This window comes from Onychomys torridus, chromosome 3, assembly GCF_903995425.1.
Source record: "Onychomys torridus chromosome 3, mOncTor1.1, whole genome shotgun sequence".
In the NCBI taxonomy this organism is placed as follows: Eukaryota; Metazoa; Chordata; class Mammalia; order Rodentia; family Cricetidae; genus Onychomys; species Onychomys torridus.
In genome coordinates, this window is record NC_050445.1 from 66,956,409 (window position 1) to 66,975,354 (window position 18,946).

General features: G+C 40.1%; 1 protein-coding gene across 6 annotated transcripts in view; it reads right to left on the bottom strand.

Moving 5' to 3' along the window:
- The window catches only part of Cdk14 (cyclin dependent kinase 14), a 484,889-nt gene that overhangs the window by 339,148 nt on the left and 126,795 nt on the right, over positions 1-18,946 (bottom strand). For 5 of the 6 annotated variants that reach the window (XM_036182828.1, XM_036182829.1, XM_036182831.1 and 2 more), the window contains one exon: positions 10,862-11,107. In XM_036182828.1, coding sequence (XP_036038721.1) covers positions 10,862-11,107 — 246 coding nt within the window. Of the gene's footprint in view, positions 1-10,861; positions 11,108-18,946 lie in introns of those variants that run through there. The other variant, XM_036182833.1, reaches the window with a different exon arrangement.

Sequence of the window (18,946 nt, forward strand, 5' to 3'; positions counted from 1 at the left end):
ATTTGGGCAAGAAACTATTCTTGCCTGGACTGCTTGATTGACTGAACATGCAGGACCCATAGAAAGGTGATCATTGAACTTTGATTGGAGAACTGGTCCTTCAGGTTCCTGCTTCACAGAGGAAACTGCCAGACATTCTACAGGACACAGAGAGAAATGACTGAGAGACTCTACGCCTGTAGGCTGAAAACTGGATGCCCCAACATTGCAGAAGAAATTTGGGTGACTGTCCAGGAAGCCAGCTGTCTCTGTCACTCTGGATTTTTGGAAGTTGCTTACAATGCTCTTCCTGTTTACTTAGGTAATATTATATCCTTCTGAGGTCTTTAATGTAATTTAAGACTAGATAGTTATCATTTCCTTAGTTATGATAAAAGATAAGTTAAATATAAAACCTTATACTCATAAATATAGGATAGATAGATATGATATCTTCTTTAATTTTTTCAAACAAATAGACTAGATATTATAAATAGACTATATATTGTAACTAATTCTTGCTTGGTAACTGTTTTGTTATATATAATTTTACTAAGTTATAGTTAAAACCTTCCTTTTTGAAGAAAAAGAAAAGGGAAGTGCTGTGGATATATTTTGTATGGTGTGAATGTTGCTCTGACTGGTTGATAAATAAAATACTGGTTGGCCAGTAGCCAGGCAGGAAGTACAGGCGGGACAAGCAAAGAAGAGAATTCTGGGAAGTGAAGGGCTGAGTCAGGAGACACTGCCAGCTGCCACCACCATGAGAAGTAAGATGTAAAGTACCAGTAAGTCACAAGCCACGTGGCAACTTAATAATACAAATAGGTTAATTTAAGATATAAGAACTAGATAGCAAGAAGCCTGAGCCATTAGGCCAAATAGTTAAATAATATAAGCATCTGTGTGTTTATTTGGGTCTGAGTAGCTGCAGGCCTGGACAGGACTGGAGAGAACTCCAGCTACAGAAAGGGGATAAATGTGGCAGCAGGTGGGAGGGGGCTGTGTAAAGGAAGAAGAAAACACAATATCGAATATTTTCCCTCATAAGCAGAATCTAGATTTGCTTATACACACACATGAAAGCAGAGGAGAGACTACTTACAGGGAGAAAGTTGTATATTGAAATTATAGGGGAGAGTAGTGGTCACGATAAATAAGAAAAAAATACAATGATACAGACAAATGAAATGTCACAATGAAGCCCATTACTTGTATGCCAACTATAACAATTAATTTAAAATGACTAGAGCAGCGATGAACTCAGATGTACAAGTGCCTCTGTACTAGGCTGTAAGTCTCAGAGCACATGCCCAGATGGCACGGCTGGGTCACACAGCAGCTCTATTCCCAGCTCTGTGAGGAGCCTGCAGAGTGGTGTCTGGAATGCCTGGGCTAGTCCCACTCTGACCATCAGTGTACAGGTCCCCTTGCCCCACAACCACACCCACAGGAGCCGTCGCCTGGATCCGTGGCAATGTGACATCAACAAGTGGTTTAAGTATGAATTCTGTGATGATTAAGGATGCTATGTTTTTAAAGCTTTCCCTCGCCATTTGAATTTCTTCTTTTAAGAACTCTCTGTTTAGTTCCAAAGATTTTTATTAGTTGGTTTGTTTTCTTGGAGTTTAGTCTTTGTTTTGTTTTGTTTTATTTAGTTACTAGTCATCTATCAGAGGAAAATATATCAGGGAAATAATTTCTTCTATTCTGTGAGCTGCCTCTTATTAATTAATTTCCTGTCAATTAACAGTTAGCGTTGCTCTACAGAAGCCTCTTGGTTTCATTAGATCCTTTTTGTGCACTGTTGGTCTCATTTCCTGAGCCACCAGAGTACCTTTCAGAATATCCTTACCTTTGTCTATACATTGAAGGGTACTTCCTACTATTTTCTCTATCAGTCTCAGGGTATCAGGTCATATGCCAAGTTCTTCGATCCATTTGGAATTGAGTTTTGTACAGGGTAAGATATAGGGATCTAATTACATTCTTTACATGTTAACATCCAGGATTCTCAGCCACATTTGTTAATGTTGTCCATCAACAGATGAATGCGTAAAGAAAATAGAGTATACATACAAAACAGAATTTTATTCAGCTATATACAAAACTGAAGTCATGAAGTTGGCATGAAAATATATGAAGCTTGAAATTTTTATACTGATGGAAGTAACCAAGGCACAAAACAACAAAAGCTGCATTTCTTTCCACATGTGTGTCCTAGCTTCCACTCCTTAATTTCATGTTTTAACGAGGAGTACCTCCAGAAATGAGAAAGTCAGAATGGAGACACTGCACAGGGGACAGGGCACCTTCAGGAAGAGGGCAGTAGAGCATAAATGAACATGGAAGGGGCAGACACTGGGGCAGAAGGGTTCAAACGGAGGGTGGGCAGACGGGGGGGGGGGGGCAATTATTAAAGCAAGGGAGTTATGAAAGCCACCATCTGGTAACCTAATTTAAAAGCATAAAAGATTTAGCAAATATTTTCAAGACCAGACATTGCCATTCTTGGGAACAGTGGGTCACTAGACAAAAACCTTAGTACCAAGTGTGGGATACAGGTTCTTAGCATTCCTTTTGGTTGCCCACAAAACTAGTGATTAAGACTCTACTGCTGAAGGCATTGCACACCTTGGATGCCAAATCCAGAGCTTCAAGCCTGTTCTCTGCTGACTAGCTCTCAGGAGTGCTGGACAGGGCAATGTAGTGTGTTGAGAAAATAAGAGAATCAATGATCTTACCCAGCTGTGGACTCTGTGAACCATAAAACCAACCTGTTAGACAAGATGTACCCATTGGTACAAGAGTGACATGTGGTGATATTTTATTTGTGCTCTAACAAATAAAGCTTGCCTGGGGATCAGAGGAAAAAGCCAGCCACTATATTAAACATAGAGGTCAGGCAGTGGCAGAACACACCTTTAATCCTAGCATTCGGGAGACAGAGATTCATCTGGATCTCTGTGAGTTCAAGGCCACACTGGGAACAGAGCCAGGAGTGGTGGCACATCACTTTAATTAATCTCAGCACTAGTTAATCACACAGGTCTGGAGGTATATACAGATAGACAGGAAGTGATAGGGCTGGGCGAAAAGAGGAAGTGATGTAGCTGGGCTGAGAGAGGAAGTGAGATGTCAGGGCACAGAAGGTATATAAGTGTGAGTATACAGGAAGCAGCGCCTGGAGGCTGAGGACTTGGTAAGGTGAGGTTGGCTGTGGCTTGTTCTATTCCTCTGATCTCTCAGCTTCACCCCAATATCTGTCTCCTCATTTTTTAAAATTTATTTATTTATTATGTACACAGAAGAGGGCGCCAGATCTCATTACAGATAGTTGTGAGCCACCACGGGGGTGTTAGGAATTGAACTCAGGATCTCTGGAAGAGCAGTCGGTGCTCTTAACCTCTGAGCCATCTCTCCAGCCCCCTCGTTTTTTATTAATAAAACCATTTAGCAGTTTGTGGGAGATAACCAATCCAGACCTAATGCTATAAATCTAGTCAAAAACCTGTGACTGAAGAAGACCTACATATTGGGAGGAGGAGAAACCCTCTGCTGCTTAGCTGAATTGACACAGATTCAAGCCACCTTCTTAATATCTATATTTTTACCCACATGCACAGGCTACTCTCACCCTTAATCAGAGAAGCCTTTCTTTGTAGTGAGTGAAGGTGAATACAGAGAGCCATGGCACCACAAGATACTAAGAATATTGGATGATTAAAGCATTGACTATAATCAAGACATTCACAGCACCCTTTTAAAGTTCAAAAAATATTTTGGAAGAGGAATCTGAAAGAATGTATGATCTGAAAGATAAGGAAAGGATTGCAAACTGAGGTCTTCTAAGCATGGCAAGGCCATGGCAATATGAACTCACAATGGTAGTGCCCACTGCTTTGGTCTATACAAGTCAGGTCCACTCAACAGTTAGCCATACATACAGAATGTGTTCACAGGGCCCTACCACTTAGTGGTGAATTACTTTCAGTTGTTGAAGGAGAGCATAGTATCCAGTTGTACCCAATGATGAGCTTAGCAGTATCTAATGTCTAGTTTCAAATCCAAGTTCACAAAGTCTGTCAGACACAAAACAAAAAGTAATAAATACATAAAAAGAGCTGTGTAGGAAATGGGGGGGGGGGGGTGTTGGCTTGCAGAGGTGGAAATGAGCAGGAAGTAACCAGAATGCTTTATATACATGTTTGAAATGTTTGGAGACCAAACTTAAAAAAAAAAAAAAAAAGGAGACAAGTAAGACAAATGACAAATGACCGACACATATTTTTAATAAGGTTCAGCATCCATAGCCATCAGAAAAATACAAATTAAAGTAATTATGAGATTCCATCTCACCCTAATCAGAATGGTTACCATCAAGGAAAAAGACATTTCATGCTAGTGAGGATATGGGAAAAGAAGAAACCTTATTCACTGCTGATGGAAATATAAAAAGTTCAGCAGTAGTAAAATCAGAGTGGAGATTCTCAAAAAATTAGAAGCATCACACTATTTCACCCAGCTATGCCACTGTAGTTTACACCCAAAGCATTCTATATCCTGACACAGAGACACTAGCACAAACATGTTCACTGTCTCTGTTTACAATAGCAAGAAAACACAATAACATAGACATCCAACAACTCATGAATATAAAGAAAATGAGGAACATATATACAATGGAACTTTATAAATCCAAAAGGAAAAATGATGGATCTTGAAATTATTGTATTAACTGAATTGATCCAATATCAAAAGACAAAACCACATCCTCTCTCATGCAGATCCTGGCTTCTAATTTTTATATTTACATGGGAGTCAGTGTGGTTAAAGGTCATGAGACTAGAAAGGGGGTCATGAGACAGGGAAGAGGGTTTTAAGAAAGGATGTGGACAATACTAGATACAGAGGACACAATAACAGAATAGGCACGGGGTATTGGAGGAGAGAGAAAAGAGTAGAAAAGAGCCTCATCCAAAAGGAAATGTTCATAAAAATGCTATAATGAAAACTGTTACTTTATGCTAAGTAAATGGTAATAAAAATAAGACCATAAAATACCTGATAATGAAAAGGCATCTTTTGTTTTAGTTGGAATAGCTCAATGTCACCTCAAGGTGTCAGTTCCCTATAATTTACAAATTTAATGCAATCTCAATAAAAATTCCAATGACAGAGGCTGGGTGTAGTGGCCCACGCCTTTAATCCCAGCTCTTGGGAGGCAGAGGCAGAGGGATCTCTGTGAGTTTGAGGTCAACCTGGTCTATAGAGTGAATTCCAGGATAGCCAGGGCTACATAGTGAGACCCTGTCTCAAAAAACAAAAAAGAAACAAAAAACAAAACAACAAAATTCCAATGATGGAAGGAAAAGGTCAATTTGCCAATTATGAAGTCAACTTTTCCAAGTGTATATGGCATGTTTGGTAACTTGGAGTTATGAATCTACTTAAGAAGTTAAGGCAGGCAAACTCTGCTTCTAATTTCACTACTGACATAAAGAGAATCATTTTCTGGTCCCAATTATTAAACCCATATATCTCTAGATGCTGACTGAGCATCTTCACAGGCAGAAGGAATGTGTCAAAGGCACCAACAAAGTCTATAAGCAGCTTTGGGGGTCAATTATTCAATCTGCCATGGAGTTGAACACCATAGTAACCCATTTCTTCAACAAAGTATCCAATGAGAGGACAGTTCCACACAGTCACACCAAGCTCCATAGTTACATGTTGCTAAATTTTTAATGAAGTACATACCGAAAATAGAACTCTTGTCTTCACAGAAATCAGAAATAACCAGGGCTGCACAACACTTTCGGCATCGTTTACGCTAGTCTAAGTGTATAAATAGGAGAGTCTCCCAGAAAGATGACTTTCCCAAGACTATCTGCTGAGTTTTAATTAAACACATTTTTCCTCAAAGCAAAACTCATCTGTTTAATGTTCCCATTCAGCATGCAGTACGAGGGAAAAACAGCAAAATTTGGTAATGAACAATATTTTAAGAAAACACCCTAACTAATAACAAAGCATTGTTTTCTAGATATTAATTACTTCGATAGAGGTGTCCAAATGCTGTAGCCTCAGTAACATCAACAACAAAAATGGTATTTCCCAATTATGGAAGCCAGCATATCGAGATGGTGGTGAGAGCAGGTTTTGGTTTCTGCTGAGGCCTCTGTGTGGCTGGTGTCCCCATCCTGCTTCTCCTCTCCCTGAATTATTTCTGTGGTGTCCCTCCCTAGGCTCAGAACAACAGCTGGAGGAACCAGCCCAGTGACGCATCTGAACGTAGTAACCTCTTCAAGGATCTTATCTACAAATAGGGTCTGGGGTACTGTGGTTTGGAATATCAACATAGAGATGGGGGGCATGGAGCAGGGCAATGCAGACCACAGAAAAATGGACAGCTTGATGGTAGACAAATATACTTCAAATTTTAACATAGACAGGGAGGGAATGTGAAAAGGAGATGCAAGATTTTTTTAATGATATTTTGATTCCACATATGTTAAGTTACACATTACACTGAGGAGTTTCTTTTTCTTTTTTTCCTCAAAAACTACATAAGAATCAAGTAAAATGTAATGGGCATTTGCATTCCGAGCTGCTTGACTAGTCCTGTGTGGGTTATGTTCTCACTTATTTCTCATCGCCAGGAAACAGCTTGCGAATGTCGTGCTTCACCATCACCCTCCTGAGCCCAAGTTCTAAATAGAAATTTTAAAACCTACATTAAACTTAGTATAAATGATCTTCAATGGAGAAAATATTGTGTTCACAGTTCCTCTCTAAATTATTTTGAATCGGAGTGAAAATCTTCATGTCTGCTTCTGTGCTCCTTTAAGCATGGATCTAAGCTAAAGAGAAAGGTAGCTGCAGATTACAACCCTTTTGCTTCTATCACGGCCTACTTGGCTCCTGCATACTGAAGGCAAGTACAAGCCGCACAAACTGATGGGAGAATGGAAGACAGCAGTTTTCCTCTCTCGGGAGAGGCACAAATAACTGATTAAGCATTGTATGTTTCACTCTGCCTTGAATATGCAACAGCATTCAAATAAGACATAGTGATACTACTTAAAAACTGAACAGAGGAAATTCTAAAAATGTGAAACATTTCTTATGTGACCGAAACCAATCTCCATTTTATTTACAAGAAAGACAAACAAGTAAGAGAAGATAATAATGACACATATCGTCCGTTTTTCTAACTAAATGGATTTGGATGTATTAACTGTTGCAGTTAAAGTATATTCTATTAACACTGCAATGACAGAAAATTAATATTTTGCCACATTTTGCAGTAAAACAATCAGTTATTTGCCCTGTGGAATTGATATGTAGACATTGTGGAAATACCCTGTAATTTGCAGATCAATACAGTCTTCCTTAGACAAATTAAAAGCATGTGATTCCTCTCTAAAAACAGTTCTGGACTGTAGAAGAATGGTTCCTTGGAACATGGACGGTATGAGATAGTCTAAGCTTTGAGGATTAGATTCTTACAAAGTGAGTCTCCTATTTTAAGCATGGAAAGTAGTCTGCTGTGCAATTACCATGCATATAAATAAGGAATCCAAATGCCAAGCATTTAAAGGGGCCAAGAGTAAAGCCTTTCCAATCAAATGAAAAAAACTGAGAATAATGCAAAGGTGGGGGGGTCCTACCTTAAAATTAAGGCTGAGGTCTTGCATTTGCCTTTCTTCATACAACTTTATTATACTCTCCTGTTTAAATGAAAACACTAGAACAAACCAAGATGCAGTCAACCCTGAACATTAGCTTTGGCTCTGGGACCTCAGGTGCATGAATGGATGCAAACAGTCTTATGGGACAACTGTCTCCTTCTTATCACTTCTCTCCTAAGAATGCACTCTCGGAAGCACCATGGTAACTTGGAAATACAGATGGCTACTGTGCAATTGCTAACAGACACTCCATGGAGACACTGAATGTAATGACATAATGTTAATACATTTTTAAAAACTGAATAGAAGTGCAAGGGCTGTCAATTGTCTGGCTCACTGGAGGGGAACATGGGTCTGGGTAATGGAAAGTGCAGATGTTGCAGATGAACAGTGCTCATCACCCTGCCACCCACAAGGCAGGACCTCAACAGCTCCACTTCACTGTCTCAATAGCAGTAACAAATACCAAAAGTACTGAAGGTTTAGTCCTAGCCTTTGGCCTTTATTATCTAAATTTAAAACCAATAGACCCATCATAAGATTCATTCTATTATACATCCCATTTGGACATGAAAAATGTAAAGGCTGGAAAAATAACAAAACTTATCTAAGATTCTGTAGCTACTAGCAGAACTAGAATTAAAATAAATTGATGTGAACTGAAAAATCTCTTTCCTTTATTACTACTTACCTAGTAAAATAGTGCCCATGGGTTAACTTTCACCCAAATGGGGGAAAATATTGAATTGTGCTTAGCTCTATCTTAATGCTGAAATCTCATTCCTAGAAGTAGGAATGAGTGTTTAAACTGTATCATTATACACTGTATGAGTATCCTGAAAGGTACATCCCAATGATGCAGCCATAGTTCCACATTGACTCTATTGAAGACTCATTCTCATTCTCAGTAAGAACTACTTGTTTAAAGCTGAGAGCCCCTGTGTCCATCAGTGGTCCATGCCTCCTGACAAAGTATCTAAGACACATAACTCACAAGAGGAAGGGTGCATTTGGACTCATGGTTTCTGTCCATGGTCACCTGTCTCCACTGCTTTGGGCCTGTGATGGTCCAGTACCAAACAATAGGAGCATACAGAAGGCCTTGGAAACCCCACAGCAGTTTGGGTGGGGGTGGGAGAAGGGAGGAAAAGAGGGAGAAGGAAAAAGAGAAGGAGAGGAAGAAGAGACAGAAAAGTGAGAGACTAGGAAAACAAGAAGTAGGCAGGTAGTCCAAATACTATTCCTTAAGGACACATCTCCAACAACCCAGTTTCCTTTCCATGGGTCCAACTTCATGAGGCATGCATATCAACCAAGCCTTTAATACAAGGCCTTGGTCAGGCAGCCATTTAAGATCAGGACCATACCTCCATTAACTGCAAGAAAGCCACAATTAAGGAAGCTGCAGTACTCTACATTCTGCATGGGTGTTTGATTGAGGGAGAGAAGGGTTCACTCAGAATTCTGTAACCTCAAAACAAAGACTTAGATTCAAGATTGCCTCTAGTCATTCTGTTGTTCCTTGAGCCCCAGAACAGGCTCTATCTCTCAGGAGTTTTACTCCATCACTAAGGCACTTCACGGTAAACAGATAATTTAATTGCAAAGAGGATCTAAATGCTGGACAAAGGTATAGACCCAAATACCAGCCATGGAAACAAGTAGACAAAGAGGCTTAGTTCCGTGTGGGGATTTTTCACTCTCACCAGAAAGGAAGCAATGCCAAGTGGACATGACCCCAGCCAGGATGAGTATGTGTGGACTCCCATTGCAAACCCAGACCTTCCTCCTCTCTCTCCAGATTTAGCACTACCTATCATGACATGAAGATGTTCATGGTATAGAAAGATGTAAATCTATAGCAGTTTGGAGAATATATGGAGAAAACTAACCTAAATATGAAATTTCTGAAAATAAACTCTGTTTTGGCTCAGCAGATGTCAGCCCAACTCAATGAAATACGTTCTAACCTAGACCACCAAGACAAGCATCTACCTACAGTCCTCCTAATAGCCTCAGCTAGCAAGAGTGTGGTGATAGGCTGTGCTGAAGGCAACAGTAAAGGCTAGTGAATGCTTATCATGTCAGTAATAGCATTAAATACTATTAAATACTATAAAAAGTGGATAATATAAAATGCTAGAAACAAACTATCCAATATCTTTTTAAAATATGTTAATTACTACGAGTTTTATTCTTTACAATACCCCTGAATTTCAACATACCATGGTCTAGGTGGAAAAAAAACCCACAAGTATGGATAATAGATACTGATATCAAGTTTCTATTGATTCTTGAACTTCGATCATTGTTCCTAACATATAACAGCCTATACCTGAGAACGAATGCCTTGCTGCTAAATTCTAAAATATTTCCACTGGAATCAAACTGTGGGACGACAAGTGATCAACGCTCATTCTTGAGGTGAAATGCTTTGTGAATCTGCCAACTTAGAAAACAGCCCCCATGGAACTGGACCAGGCCCTCTGGATAAGTGAGACAGTTGATTAGCTTGAACTATTTAGGAGGCCCCAGGCAGTGGGACCAGGACCTGTCCTTGGTGCATGAGCTGGCTTTTTGGAACCTAGGGCCTATGCTGAAACATTTTGCTCAGCCTTGGTGTAGGGAGGAGGGGACTGGACCTGCCTCAACAGAATCTACCAGGCTGAGCTGACTCCCCAGGGGAGACCTTGTCTTGGAGGAGGTAGAAATGGGGGGGTGGGTTGGGGAAGAAGGCTGGGGGTGGGAGGAGGGAGGACAGGGGAATCTGTGGCTGATATGTAAAATTAAATTAATTATAAAATAAAAATATAAAAAAAAGGAAAAAGAGAAAACTTCTCACAAGCACAGAAAAGTTCACAATCATCTCTAAGAGGGAGAAATACATAGGATTTTTAATGGTCAATTTGTCTTACTCCAAACAATCTTATTTTTAGAAGAAGAAAAAAGTGTTTGTTTGCTTTTTTTCTAAAAATAAGTTAAATAATTCCATTCATTTGCTTGCTGGATACTCTTAACTCAAGAGTCTGTGAATAGCTTTCTCTCTTCCAAAACATTCAACCACCCTGGGAGAGAATGCACAAAAATTCACTGCAAATACCACCTGCCTTCTTCCTCACAGTGTGCAGCTATGCTGAAGGCTAGGCTTGGGGTTTACCCCATGATATATTGGAGAGGGCAGAGCTTACCGAGCTGGGGCTGGAGTGCCTTCGAACTTTAGGTGACTCTTTGCCAGCAGAAGAGGACTTAAAGTTAATGCAAGCATTGTTCTCAGAATGCACCCTTTTCACTTGATTGGCTGGTTTCTCAAACGGGTCAAAAGTGCTCTGTGTCCTCTGAACTCTGACTTTTTTATCCTCAGGGATTGTGTCCAGGTGCTTGATCACTGAATCCATCCCCTGGCAGTTCCGTGTAGACATCTTTGTGACACATATCTGGAAAATAAAAGGAATGATTTGAGGACTCTTCACTGAAACATCATGATCACTAAACACACTAATTTTTTCAGTGTCATTTCAATTTCAGGAAATAACCAAAAAGCCCACTTTCATGAGCTATACTCACAATTTGGAAAATTCCTTGTAACTATTCTATATAAACTCATGACTTACACTTTAAAAAGAAAAGAAAAGAAAAGAAAATTTATCTATCTGAAACAAACAAACAAAAAAAATCAGTATGGCTCAGTCCTTATCTCCTACAAGGTTCTGGCCTCTGTCTCAGGTTTTATCAGACTGCAAATGGATATTTTTAAATCATCAAGAGTGGATAACCCAACTTCATAAACAAACAAACATACAACAGCAACAATAAGAACCTGCACACAGCCACAGTTGGCTCGGATTGGAGGGGCCCTACTGACGGTGGTGGGAGATGACAGACACTAAGGGCGGAAAGCTGATTTTCTGTTTCAAAGGTTTGGATCCGAAGACTCAGGTTGAAAACTCTGCCCCATCCTCACTTATGTCCAAACTGGAGGGAAAACAGTGGTTAGGCGATAAATAATGAGGATGACTGTGTGTTTTTCTCTTTACTTTCAAAGCTAAGAAATGACACACGAGATGACACCAGTTGCTTACCTTACAGTCCTGGACCTCTGTTTTCCCCCACTACCCACAGTCACTCTCCCACAGCTCAGCCTGCTCCATTTGCACATTTTACTCTAGTCTTCTGGTGTTTTGTTCCCATTCACCACATTGTGTCCCAGCTCTTTCATTCTCCCTACCCTCTAGAAATTCTGGAGTCTACCTTGCAGCCTCTAGCTTTCCTATAAGGATCTTGGGTGTCCCCCAAAGGCCATGTGTGAAAGTCTTGGTGGTCCCCACCACGAACAGCACTGTAAGTTGGCGGAAGAGTCAGTAGATGGGCCCAGCAGAAGGAAGTTAGTCCAGTGGTTGTGTGCATTTCCTTAGCTTCTGGACTCTAGAACATAATCTCTCTCTTTTCTCCCCCTCTCCCTCTCCCTCCCACTCTGCTTCTCTCTCTCTAGCTTGCTCTTGTTCTCCATATGATTCACAGCAACCACACATGAGCATCTTTACTCTGCTCTGCCCCTTAACTGTGGTGTTGCCTCAGCACAGTCCCGAACAACAGTCAACTGATGCAAGGCTGAGAGAAGTAACTCTCTCCTGCTTTCAGGTCATTTCAGGCATTTTGTTATAGCAACAGAAAACATCTACACACAAGTTCTCTCTTCTATCTAAAGGAATGATTATTCTGAACGAAACTGCTTTTACAGGTTTTCTTCAAGTAAACAGTTTCTGTATCCCTATCAAATGAGAAATGCCATCAAATGAGAAAAACTGGAAAACATTTAATAAGAGCTCATATTGATAAATTTTAAATATCAACTTTTGGAATAACATAACAGGCTGAGTCCATCTGGAGAGTACATGTATCATCGTATATGGATGCACACACTGATGTAAACATAGACACAGATACAGCTGTAGGCATCAATGTTTCAGAGTGTGTATAAGCACAGTGGGGAAAAAGCATCACACAGAATATCAGATATCTGCAGACACAAGTAAAGATAAGATTACTAAATTTATGATACTAAATATGCAAATTTATATGATAAGAAATAACAAGTAAAATGTGTGTACTTAACGCTTCAGGGGAAAAAATTAATTCAATATTCACCATCCATCCTGTCTCAAGACTTTGCCACCATTGTTAAGGATAGGCTGAATTATAATTAAACCAAATGAGACAGATCCTTTTTAGCATACCTCAGAAGTGCTGAGGATGTTTGAGAGTTTGGGTTTTCTTGTTGTTTTTCTTCTGTATATGTATGGTCTGTCTGACTCGTGTGTGTGTGTGTGTGTGTGTACATGCGTGCGTACATGCACACATGCGTGCGTACATGCACACACCCCACATTTGTGTAGTCTCCTGAGAGGCCAGAAAATGGTGCTGAGTTACAAATGGTTGTAAACTGTTAACACATTTGCTGGGAACCAAACTTGGGCCTCTGGAAGAGCAGCAAGTCATCTTAACTGCTGAGCCATCTCTCCAGCTCTGAAGATATATATCGTTTAAAGATTCAATATAGAATCTTATACTCATGATCAAAACTTAATAATATATCATAAGTATGCTAAATGTGCTCCATATTTTTAAGGATTTGTGTTCTTTTTAAAAATAGGAAGGCAATAAATAAGAAAATATCACCATCACTGAGTCAGTCAATAGACACATGAGCCTCCAGTGACACTGAACCCTACTAAACACAGGGGTCCTGAGACAAATTCATAAACATATAATATTAATATATATACATATATGTAAATATAATGTATTACATATGGATAAACATATAACATTAAATGAATGCAGAAAAGAAGATATAAAGATATAACCTGGAGTCCATCATTAGGTACTTAGAAGAGACTGACAAAGGAGTGAAAGGAAGCGGATTTCTTTCAATTTGACTCCAGTTCAGAGGTGAATTTAATAAATCAGCATGCCAGAGCAGTTCTGCAGCACCATGGTTTTCAGGCATCCTTGTGGCAGACCATAAGTGAGAGGCATTTCTTCTCTTTTTAAGGTTTTTTACTTTAGTTTATATGTGTGCATATCTTACCTGCATATATGTATATGCACCACATGCAAGCTTGGTGCCCATAGAGCCCAGAAGATGGTGTTGGAGCCCCTGGAACTGGGGTTATAAACACTTGTAAGCTGCCAAGTAGATGCTGGGAACAGAACCCAGATCCCCTGCAAGGGCAGCAAGTGCTCTTATCTGCTGAGCCTTCCCTCCAGCAGCTGAGATTCAACAATTCTTTACCTAAGTCGATGAATGTAAGGGCCATACTATGTTACTGTACCCTTTTCCCACGATGCTGTGCTCAGTTTTCTTGTAATAACTCATATACAAAAAGATTCATCCAATTCATCATATGTTTTACACAAAAGAGTTGAGGCTTTGAGACCTTCATCCAAAAGCTATTATTTAAAAAGTGCAATGCTGCTACAAAAATAATAAATATATATGCTTATGAAGAGATATCACCAAAATTTGAAGTTTCTAAGAAGAAGATTCTAAAACAATACCTAGTATCACTTGTCTGAATAATTCCCTCCCTTTTCCATGCAAGTATGCCGTGATATAATTATGTTGTTCTCTATGCAAACATTAGATTTCCTGGTGGGGAAAACAAAACCCGGAGAGGCCTCCCAAACCAGGAAAAAGAAGTCAGAAAGCTGGAGGCTGACTAGTCTGAGACACAGCCATGACCATGCTGAGAGTATGCTATGGACCATAAGCTTAACACCGTCTCTGCCTGACAACCGTCAGGAAAATGGGAACCACATATCTGCACACACAGTAAAACTAGTTTTGTCGATAAGTAAGGGGACCTTGAGCTCCAAGTGAGGACTGCCAGGGAGACAGCAGCCTGAGCTCAGCCTGGCAGATCCCAGACAAAGCAACTCTGGGCCACACCCAGACTTTCAACCCATTGAAACTGCGAAATGATAAGCCTGTGCCTCTCTGGTACTATGTTACCCAGGAGTAGAAACCTAATATGTTCATTTTACTGAAACAGCTTGAAGCACTCTGATACCTGAGCAGAATTTAAAAACACCACTGCATATACCACTAACAAATTTGACACACTGTATCAAATCCAGGCCAAAATAAGCAATGGTTGTCATGACTGCTGTCACTATAAATGGCTATGTATTGAGTACCACCAATCATAACTTCAGGAGTACGCTAAAGCTCATGAACAAGTGTCTCCATAAAATTAAGGCTATATACAAATTAGGCTCATCTCTAGTACAATCAGACCGCTATGAATCATACTAGTACCCACACTTCCTCTGTGCATGCATCTTCATCAAGGGAAGAAATACATACTGAGTTTTCCACATAACATAAAGCAACTCTTCTAGACAGGTTTCACGTTTCCAGTATTTAAGACACGGAACTCAATGTGATCTGCCCATGTCTGTTGCCTGTGAGCACAACAGAAAGCCAAGCCTGGGTCCTCCTGAAATACCTGTAGTCAGCTCTGCTGCCCTGACACTCATGTGACAGTTCTCCTGGAGACCCTGAATTAAAGAACTCTGGTTCAGAAAAGTATCCAGTGAGGTGAAATAATAGCCATGTCCACGTCTTGCTGGAAGCTGTAATTTCTAGAAGCTCTTAGCATAAAACCATTAAGTGCTGCAGACCCAGCAGAAGGAGATTCCTGGAAGACAGATTACATACAGGTGCTAGTCCCCTGCACCCACATCTTCCTGTGAATCCCTCCATAACCTGTTAGTGTGTAAGAATCGTGGTTAAAGATATAACCTCATAAATAAGAAGGCTTAAAGACAAAACCCCACACCTCACCACAGAGATTTCTCTAGCCAATAAATAGTAAGCCTTTTTATCTATTTCTAACATTTTTTTGGTTTTTGTTTTTTTGGTTTTTCAAGACAGAGTTTCTCTGTAGCTTTGGAGCCTGTCCTGGACTAGCTCTGTAGACCAGGCTGGCCTCGAACTCACAGAGATTCACCACCTGCCTCTGCCTCCCAAGTGCTGGAATTACAAGCGTGCGCCATCACCACCTGGCTATTTCCAACTTTTATACTCATCCTGACTACATGCCTAGATTCTGGCTGATGTTATACCTCCCACTGAAAAACAAAACAAAACAAAACAGATTCCAGCTCACAGAACGTAAGTGTCAGGGGTGGGCTGGAGAAAAGAATCAAAGAAGAAGAAAAGAAATGAAGACTAGGAAACATAGAGCTATTGATTGGAAAGCTGGGAACCTTTTTAAAATACCAGGAAGGCTATTAGCAAGACAAGAGAATTGTTCTCAGAGTTCCCACTGATGGAACTGGTTGCTTATTCAACTATGAAAAAGAAACATAATACCATGTTTAAATCCAACGAGTCACGGAAAAAGCGTAAGTTCAATATGATTTCAAAGGACAAAACCTACTCAAGTAGGAACAGCAATTTCAACAGGAAAGAATGAACGCAATACAACGTGACAAGTCTTAACACAGAGAGTGTTGAGCAGCCAAGTGGTCTAGACCAAGCAGGAAGTTTACTGAAGAAGTTGAGTGACTGTTCAGGACCTGGGGGATGGGGGTGGTACCAGTGTAGAAGCAAAAGTAACAGGTCTGCTCCAGGGAGGGCAGGCCAGGGCACTGCAACAGTGCAGTGTGCTGAAGGGCAGGTGATGTCCCCCAGTGACGTATTCCAAAATGCACCTCTGGTAGACAGACAACAGACTAAAAAAGGAATGCCCACTTACAGAAGGCAATTTGTAAATAAGTTAACTTTTAACAGTATATGTGAAATGACTCTTAAAAAGGAAACTCAGTTTGATTTCCATTCTATGATTCCAATCTGAGTTACTTAATTTAGACAAGACAACCAAGACCCCCAAATGATCAATAATGAGATTCTATAACCTATGCTACTGTGCAACTGTAAAGATAACAGAATCCAAGAACACATAGAAAGAGCTATCACCACACTTCCTTGGGAGGCAAGCTAAGTAAGCAGATCTATAATGCTTAGGAAGGCTTAATAAGTAAAACTAATCCAACTCATAGTGTTATGTTTAGAACAGGGCACACATAAATGCAGCAATCATATTTGCAACAAACATATTCATTCTTGTGTTCTTTATTTAGAGTATATGAAATATGTCAGAATCATGGAAATTAGTATGTGAAAGTTGGGCACTTTGATTAAGTCAGTAATCAGAGATCAAATATTGAGAAAGAAAAATTTCAAGGATTTAAATATTTACATGTGAGTGTGAGAGTATGAAAGACAGTGAGAGTATGAGAAATAGAACACGTGTGTGTGTGTGTGTGTGTGTGTGTGTGTGTGTGTGTGTGTGTGAGAGAGAGAGAGAGAGAGAGAGAGAGAGAGAGAGAGAGAGAGAGAACGAGAACACATATATAGTAAGTATATGGGTACCAGCACAGGCCAGACACCTCAGAGCTGGTTACAGGCTGTTGTGAGCCGCCCAACATGGGTGCTGGAAACCAAATGGTGGTCCTATATAAGAGCAATAAGCACTCTTAATCACTGAGCCATTTCTCCAGCCCCAAATTAATTCTTAATTTATTGTATTAGCTACATATACTTTTAAGAACATGAATGAGTACTTGGCCATGTACAAAGACTACAGGCTAAAGCTGCTCTAAGCATAGGAGACTGAGACCATTCCATAGATCATCAGTTTTCACCATTTGCTACATAGACATTGTCAGGGGCCTTCTGTAGTTGGAGTTTTCTTGCCTGGCCCACAGTCAGGACAAATCTCTCTCACCCGCCAAGCCCATAGACGCTCAGACCCAACCAAGTAAACACACAGAAACTTACATTGTTTACAAACTGTATGGACATGGCAAGCTTCTTGTTATCTACTTCTTCTATCTTAAATTAACCCATTTCTATTAATCTATACTTTGCCAAGTGGCTTGTGGCTTACCAGTATCTTATCTATTTCTTGCCATGGCAGTGGCTCCCAGTGTCTCTCTCTCCAGCCTTCACTTCCAAGCATTCTCCTCCACCTTGTCCCGCCTACCCTATCCTTACTACCTGGCTACTGGCCAATCAGCACTTTATTTATTTTAACCAATCAGAGCAACACATTTGACATACAGCACCTCCCACAGCAGCCTTCCTCCCAAGGCAAGCTACAACTGTGCTAAAAACTTACCTCCAGAGGCCCTTGATGATTCAATCGCACTTAGCAAGCTTTATTAAGAGTCCCTTCAATAACTGCATTTAGTCTGCTATATTTCATGTAGTTATATTGCAACACATCCTTTTAATTAACAATGATAACAATCTATGTCCTCCACAGGCCAATGACTTTGTCTTATATTCATTTGACAGCCCTCAAAAGCATGTTGTCTTCAAAGGTCCCCATGAAGAATCTTGCTGACAAAGTCATGAGGAATGGGAGGCTTCTATAGTTTAAAGGTGCTCTTCTCAAATCATGGGGCCAGGAAAAAATATCTTGGGTACATGTGCCTAAGGCCAATTACAGTAGACAGTCACACTATCACCCTGTGTGAGAACAAGACATGCAAACACTAATAGAAATTAAGGGTGTATTTTCCCCAGCTGCAGTTTTTCACACTTCATTTAAAAACAGAAGTGACAAGAATTACATAAGCAGGGATGCCTTGTGGTACATGAAAACACTTAAAAAGAAGAAATCATCACAAATACCAGAATAAACTTCTTTTTTCTTCCAGTGAATTCAACAGAACTTAAAATTTTGATCTATGTGAGAGATGAAACCACACATAGAGATACTTATCTGAATAAGTATGGCCCACTTATCTGTTTTATTTGTTCTTTGAGAATTTCATAGAATATATTTTATCATATTTTTCCCATCCTCCAGTTCCTCCCATCTCCTCCCTGCTTCCCTTCCAATAAACTTCATGTTCATTCTAATAAGATAAAAAACAAAACCAAAAAAATAACAAAAAGTCACTAAAAAGCTGGAGTCCAATTTGTGTTGACCAACGACTCTCGAGTATGTTGATATACCTACCCAGTGTCACTCAACTGAAGAAAACTGATTTTCCCTCTCCCAGCAGCTATCATTTGTGAATGGTGTGGCCTCTGTGCCCACTTCCCCTCCTTCATGTTGGGATTTCATCCGGCTTGAGGTTGTGCAGGTCCTGTGCACGCTGTCACAGTCTGTGAGTTCATATGTGATCTGCCCTATTGTGTCTGGAAAATGCTGTTTCCTAAAACTGTCCACCACTGTTAGCTCTTATAGTCTTTA